Below are 7,960 nucleotides of genomic sequence, written 5' to 3'. Positions count from 1 at the left end.
GTCAAGCTGTGATTGCTTACGTACTGAAAAGGGGAGTAAATAACCATGGATGCGATTAATTTAAGCAGGATGGGGAATCAAATATCTAAGTTCCGTTATATGATTCGCCTCGGTGGTCGTTCTACTGTCGACTATTGCATTTGTGAAGCCTTCTAAACGCAAATTAGAACCTGACGACGTTTCAATCTGAAGACAAACAACGGCTACTATGTTGACAACGAAAGCTTCTCGTTGTGTGCCGTGATTCATGAGTGACATATGGTCAACACTAATTAATTTCCTAAGAAAATTCTGCAAGCTCGAGGTTAGTATGCCCCATATACGACAGGCTTTTTGAGGGGTTCTCAGGAAGGTAAGCCGGACGGTTGTAGGGCTGGCTTCCCACTATTGCATCGTTTGGTAAAATTCCGATCCAGAAAGTGTCAGATCCAGCGAGGCCCACGATAACCAGTCAAATATTTCCAGAGAAGAACACGCGGTTAAATCTCATCTCTTGAAAAGGATGCTGTTTCTCTAGCGGTTTCAAGCGCATTATGAAAATACCAGATTACCTTTGCTGATCGCTATGATCAAGATCATGATGCGCCAATATTTTCAACCAAGGCAGCAGCTTTGACGGGGCCACGAAACTGTCGGAATAATAAATGACCGCATAGACTAAGAACGTTGCCCATGGTGAATTTTTACCCTAGCGGTATTGTGCCCCATCTGCGTTCGACAGAAACTTCCGAACCCCGAGATCGCGAAGTCACGTGTATTTCCTATCAGCTAGAAACCCCCAGACCTTTGCCCCGAAATCATTTCACCTACTCACTAAGCAGAGGGGGGAACCAAAAGGGAGCCGACGTATTCGTTTCTTGGCCACTCTTTGCGGTCTCCCTTCGCTTCCCCGCCAAAACCCCTCACCATCACCGCCCAGGTCCCCTCCTGTGTCTCTACAACTTGGCTCCAAGACCCTCACGCCAAGTTTGAAATGATTCAAGACATGATATCGAGCAAATTACTACCACCTCGCAAATGGCCAAAGCTGCTGGACGTAGTAAGCATTCAATCATCAATATCAGTAATATACGCAGTCTCGAAATAAAGAGATCAATCTACAACTACTAAAGGAGACGGGAAAACAAGACCAACGGAAGTTCGATTATTGCATTCTAGGTGTCGTAATTACGAAAGTTAGGGGCCATTGATGAATAATCAATAGACGCAAAAAAATCAGATAAGAAGGCTGAAACAAGACGAAGAAGCTTACGGACGACCGAAGTGTAGAGGGGATGATAGAGTTGCTGTTGAGTTAGTGCTACGTTACCAGCACGTTAGCTGAGGAGCTTAGTTAGTTTTTGACTCGTATCCTCCTTGATATTAGCTGGCTTCTAGGAATTTTCGGTCTAGTGGGAGGCCAGGGCTCTCTCGTCATCCTTGAGGATGGACACTATTTCCTCCGATCTGAGAAGGCCATTCTTCTTATCGAAAAGGACCTTACGCAGATCGCACGTGACCCGCCTAAATATAAGGAGTTTAACTATAGGCTCTATTGCCTAGAAGACGCGAATGGTGCCTGGCCGAGTCTTCTGGACGAAAGCGATAAAAACTTGGATCTGGGGCTCGGTAAAAGTATGAATATACCTAAGAAAGGTTAGCTAAGCCTCGCGAAGATTTAGCTGGTATATATATATAATATCGTGCGGAGAATTATCGCCTGCTAATAATATGCTAACTCCCTAGTTATCTGTAAGTATCTACTACTATTTGCCTCGTCGGATATAGTATATAGTAATCTTATTACAGCGAATCTTCTCGGGCTTAGCTATATATAGGTTGTCTGGGTAAGCTCTAAGGATATACTCTAGAACGTAGCTTGTAGGACGCTTCGATAGCGAAGTAGAGTAGTATTTTGTATAGTATCTATAAAGCTCCTTATAATTTAAGTAGAGTAATATAAACCTAATACGCTTCGTAATAGGGTTTAGATAAGGAGTTTTCGCGTCTGTATCTAGTACTTATAGGTAATCGACGGCTACTTATATACCTCTCTATTGTATAGGAAGCCCGAGTATATATAAATCGAGTGAGCTACTTTGATCCTAATAATCGAATAAGGGTCTAAGTATGCTATTAAGGTCCTGCGGTAGGAGATAAGCCTCCGCCTTAAGGATCTACCGGATTTTATTATTCCCGAGTACGACTTTATAAGATTATAATATTTTGAAGGCGGTAAGGTGTGAGCTATTTATAGCTTCCCCTATAGTTACTAGCATCCTTTAGCTACTAGTCAGTCCGTTTATATTACCTATATAGCTAGCTATAGTAGCTCCTAAGGCCTAGGGTAAGTACTACTCTCTTATTCGCGGAGTTTTAATACGAATAGTAGACAGGGTCGGATATCCTAGACTAGAGCTAGGTATAAAGGTAGGAAGGGACGACGCTCTTCCCGAGTATAGTTAAGAGGGTATAACCTAACTAGGGTCTGATAATAGGAGTACGATATCGTTAGGAGACTGATATATAGTAAGCGGTATCGGGTAATAAGAAGTACCTGCCTCGAGTCTAGGTATAGATATATTTCTAGGTAAAGTTATTCTAAAGTATGACTAGGTAGTACCTAGTTTCTTAGGGTTCTTAGAGGTATATAAAAGCTAGTCCGTCTGGTTACATTTGTTATTACCAGAACCGGCCTAACTATCTATCCATAACTTAAACCCGTCCTAGGTAGATCGTATATTATTAGTAGGTAGGCTATTATTTTCTAGAGGCGGTAGAGTGGACGGAGTAGGCTATAAGGTATCCGTATAATAGTTCTCTTTAAAAGTAGCGAATAGTTAGATAGGATAAGATTAAGAAGATCGGAATTTAAGTACTGTTTACCTGGCGATACTGCGGGATTATCCTGGATTAGTTCTGGTACCCTAAAGTCTTTCACAAATCCAGTACTAAAAAGTCTATATCTAACTTAATTTACTTAAGTCGGCGTGAGCTTCTAGAGCTATTCTAGGTCGTCCCCGAAAGCTCGAATAAACTATAGAGAGTAAGGACCTAGAACTAAACGTATAGTTATCGACTTACTAGTCCAAGGTTATCTATACTAGAGGGAAAAAGATTTATTACCGAGTTATGTTCCTGATAAACTTACTATTAGATATTATTGGTACCTAGAAAGAGTAACTTACCTGGAAATGGATAATAACAGAGAAAATATCCTAATTAAGATTCCGATATATTAAGGAAATAAGGTACTCTTAGGGTATAGCTAGTTCGTGCTATCGGATAAACCCGCCCCCTTATGCTTATATTAAAACATCTGTTATCTGAACTCTATCTATTCGCCTAATTAGTTCTAATTTTTTACTAATCCGGTTGACTAGCTATGCTAGAATTAGTATTATTCATAAAAAGGTATTAAGCGAAATAAAACTTATCTTAGAATACGTATCTTAGTCCTACTCTGGTCTATACTTTAGATAAAAATCCTTTAACTAGGATAAGTGCCTGTAACTTGCTTAGAAAAGACTGACTTACCTAGAGGCCGACCGTGAGGATGACCATGCTAGTAGGGCTAGCCCACGAAAATATATAGCGTGATAACGAAGGAATAAGGGTTAGTGGCTAGTGATGTGAATTTGGTAAACAAGAGGACGCCGTTTCGTAGGTAACAAATAATATTACGAACGCACTAGTTGGGAGAAATCCTAGTGGGAAGGAATTACTGCCCTTTTATAGGGAAATCGAGAGGGAGCTACTAGGGTAAAGGGGGGGCCCGGGGATCAAAATATGGCTAAATGTGGTCAGAAAACGGTGGGCTATTGTAAAGTGAGGGTCCCTGGAAAGAGATCGAACCGCTAGGACGAAAACACTGCTATAGGCCAGAGAGAAGGACAGAGGTATAACGCACCTGCCTCACTGATACCACTCACTATCTACACACCCAGAAACCTATCTAGGGTGGTCGAAAAGCGAGGGTCTTCTTACCTCCGGAGGGTGAGCGGAAGAAGAGTGAGGGTCTCCGTCCTCGAGAGCGAAGTGAAAAAGATCCTCGAGGAAATATTGCGGTCCTACCTACCGCCCCTGCCGGCCACTGTGGGTGCGCCTCGACTACTTGGGGTGACCAGAAGAAGGAAGGTTCTTACCCCAGAGGGTGAGAGAGTGAGAACGGTCGAGGTGAGAGAAAAGTTGGGGTTCCTGAAAGAGGCGGATGACGTATATGCCCCACCCGCCGCTACCTTTCTACACGCTAGAACTCTCCCCGGCAACCGCCCACCGCACTTGAAACGGAACAGGCTTATCAAAGGTTCAAAGTGAGAATTCATTTCTATTACCTACGGTCACTTCTAAGATAGCATCTAGACATACAACCACCGTTACGTATCTCTTGACGGGCTCTAAACTCTACCACTTCTATAGATTGCCGATCCGTCTCTACTTAGGTTGGTACTCTAGTTCTGCTAGCGTAACGCCCTGGTGGAGGTGGCTTCTGACGATCTCCCGCAGGTGATCTCTAAGGTGGTTTGATATGGACGCTGCACAAGATTTTAAGCACGTGATGCGAACAGAATTAGTCCCGAGCAACTTACCTATCACTAGGGTCTGGCCTTGCTCGTCCCGAATATTCGGTAGCCTCTCGATCTGGCTCCTAGACGCCTCGAGCGAGATAATGCTTTGATAGTCGGGTATACCTTAGTAGAAATATGCTCGCTTATGTTTGCCGAACGGTGTTTTATTATGGGTAAGACTATTCTTAATATAGACTGAAATGCTGAGGATCTAGATCCGAGTTTCGATTAGTATTAAGTATGATCTTTAGTTCGGGGAGGGTGATAAACGTAGCCTTTATCGATAATATCATCTTTAAGAAGGGTATTGAGTAGGCTTTGAGCTAGGGTTGTTATCTCTGCTTTATTAGCCGAAACTTATCTAGAGGTTATGAAGGATGTACTTACTAATCGATTCTATTTACTATACTAAGTATAACCGGCGAATCTGAAGAGTATAGGTATTATAGCTATATATTATCTTCTTGAGGTATAGAATTACTGTAGTAATTCTAAATCCGCTCGTAATTATTAAAGTAGTTTTATATTAACCGATATCTACGCTTTTCCTATATAGTCTAGTGAAAAGGGCGAAGAGAGATACTGAGCTATCTAGAGCGACTGTGGTATAACGGAGAAGATTGGAAGTTATGCTACGTCGTGGCTGTATAAGAAGCTCTATAGTGTTCTGCTTATCCCGTGACTAGGATATAACTATAAAAGGATGTATCTGTGCCTACGACTATAAACCGACCGATAGTAGCTAGAGATTGATATACTAGCCGGGCTTAACCTTTATAGGACGAGGTGAGACGACTCGAATATAGGCTGCTATAACTATATTACCGTTCTCCTGAGATTTCCCTAGGGTAAACGATATAAGAGCTCGAGGAGCCCTACGGCCCGAAAAGAGCCCGTTTCGATAATATATAGTTACTAGCTCTAAATATATCGTAAGCCCTAAGATACCTAAAGTAATATAGATATATAGTTTTAGCGTGCTGTTATAGGCTAGAAGATACTGCTAAGTACTGTAGAGGAAGATACTAGCTAGGACCTGATAGGCTCGGAGAAAGATCTCGTAGGATAGTTAACGAAAGTATAGGATAGAAAATAAAGTAAGGACCCCGAGTAAGGTAATACCCTATAACTATTAGCTATATTGATATAATACTAAGAGGGAAACGTACGATTATAGTGAATAAATTATATATATCACCGAGCGTAAAGCTAAAGCTCTAGCTCTGGGCCTCGGTAATTACGTGAAATAATAGTAAAGTAATAACTATCTAGCTAGTTATATAGTGGATTTTGCGACTAGTTCGCTATATAATACTAAGAAGGTTAGCTAGATAGCCTAGGTGAAAAGCTGATAGAGGAAAGATTAGATTAATAAGGGCTAGCTCTCCTACGCGGCGGCTAGCTTTAATTAATGAATTAGTTTTAAAGAAAATAAGCGTGATGTTAATAGTGATATATATTACGTGAATGAGGACGCTGGATCGAGTCTATGGACCCTAGATCCGATACCTATAAACGAGGATAGGGAGAGTAAGATGTCGAAAGAGTAGAACCGAAAAGGATTCCGTCTAGTCGATGAAGATAGAGCGAGCCTAGATCAGAAAGAGGGCTAAAAAAATGCCGCTAGCGGTAATTGTATAAATGGCTAGGACTTCTATGCTCTGTATAGGATATTTCTGCGGTATAAGTTAATAGTGTAAATCATGAGAAGGAAGTGATGGGTAAAGAACTCGCGGGAATCAAGATATCTATAAAGAACATACGGTAACTGAGGATGGCTTCGCTGCGGTACGGCTCCCTAAGGTAGTAGCTACCGTAGCCATCCTCAGGGACCATGTTTAAGGTATTTAACAGGTTGAGCTACCTCAAGTTTATAGGAGAACTTTTGACTACCCAGTCTCTGTGGTAACTACATCATGTCCAAGAAATACTCATATCTGAAGAAGCGCCAGTCGGGGACTGCTCGTGCAAAAGAACAACAGCGCAACAGACGTAAAAAGACCCTATTCAAAAAGGCAAAAGAATTCGTTCTTCAGTGTGAATCGGATGTCTTCGTGGCTGTCCGATGTCGAAAGGACCGGCAACTGTATATATTTGATTCATCCACGCAGAACCAATGGCTCAAAGACTTGTCTAATTATCCTACATTTATGGTTGTCCCGTCATTTAACTTGCCGCAATAGGAATCATGCTATCCTCGTCCGATCCGAGAGCCAGTGGAAGACATACTTGGTGTGCAAGCTCCTCGAGCATAGCACTGTGGTGATCCTTCCCAAGCTCACTGCAGCCAACTGGCGCGCGTTATTTGGTCTTTGGACCCAAGCGCCGCAGGGACCCACTCTGAACCTATTGAGAGAGAGTCGCCTGAGTAGACGCAGAGGGATCAGTGTTTGGGTAGATAGCGATATCCGATAATGCAGAGCCTTATGTACGGTCCTTTATTTTCAAGCTACCCATGTAAGTCATCCAGAATCAGGACAACTTACTTTAGCCATCCTGGTGCCATTGCGGAGCGACTGCCGGAGGGGGCCACATATGTTCGTCAGTATTGCTAGGAATGCTAGGAATGCAAGTATATCATAGGATTGGAATTAAATGGCCACACTGAGCCATTTTGGTAGCCACAGAGAAACAGGGGTTATAGGGTATTTAACGTATAATTATTTCGCGTTGAGGATGACAGCTAGAATTGCAGTCATAGAGCAAAGATGCCACTCGTTGGCGATTTGCAGTGTCAAAACGTGGTCTTGGGGGAACCCATGCAGGGACCATTATGTAAGCTGACTTGATCAAGGCAGCTTACATAATGGTCCCCACTCTGGAGGCAGCGGACGAGTTTGAAGAGTGCCTCCAGCCTCCAGGAACAGTGGTTTTCAAGTGTCTAAGGTACAACAGTGTCTTAATATGGTGGGCTAGACAGAATGTTCTCAACTTGTTTTTCTCTCCGTGGAAGGATAGATAGATAACATTTAGATCGTATAGTAGTTACAATAGTGACTGCAATTACTTTAGGGGATTGCTAGAGCTACCCCCCTGTGACGGTTCACATGTGGTGATGCTTGATGCCTGGTGTTGATGCCTGCTACCGCAGGCATCCATCATGTATTTAGATCGTCCCTCGTTCTCTCACTTCTCTCCTTCTTCCTTTCCCTATGCTTAGTTGTCTCGTCGAATGCTACCATGTTGGTTTCTTGTATCTTCATGCCTGAGCGTAACACCCCCTTGGTCATTCCGACCCCCACTTGCCAGAACACAGGTCAACCGACCTCGCCAGACACCTCAGCATACTGGGCTCCGCATTTTCACGTGATTTTGGTCAATGCTCAGCTAACTGGGCTCCACTATTCCGCTTATTAATCGTATTTTGGAATGTGAATGGGGGGTAACGTACTGAATTCCATCCCTGTTTTCTT

The 7,960-nt window shown here is 42.8% G+C and overlaps 1 protein-coding gene across 1 annotated transcript; it reads right to left on the bottom strand.

Annotated features, from left to right (window-relative positions):
- Positions 1-4,413: 4,413 nt before the first annotated feature.
- N7539_003233 (uncharacterized protein) lies at positions 4,414-6,383 on the bottom strand (the record flags this gene model as incomplete). Its single annotated transcript, XM_056932835.1, has 5 exons — positions 4,414-4,635; positions 5,131-5,229; positions 5,320-5,527; positions 5,574-5,670; positions 6,311-6,383. The coding sequence occupies 5 exons, from the start codon at positions 6,381-6,383 to the stop codon at positions 4,414-4,416; spliced, it is 699 nt and encodes a 232-aa protein (XP_056792794.1).
- Between the last annotated feature and the right edge of the window lie 1,577 nt (positions 6,384-7,960).

The sequence above is a fragment of the Penicillium diatomitis genome (genome assembly GCF_028827545.1).
Source record: "Penicillium diatomitis strain IBT 30728 chromosome Unknown utg000003l_segment0_segment0, whole genome shotgun sequence".
In the NCBI taxonomy this organism is placed as follows: Eukaryota; Fungi; Ascomycota; class Eurotiomycetes; order Eurotiales; family Aspergillaceae; genus Penicillium; species Penicillium diatomitis.
This window is presented reverse-complemented; position numbering and strand designations above follow the sequence as displayed.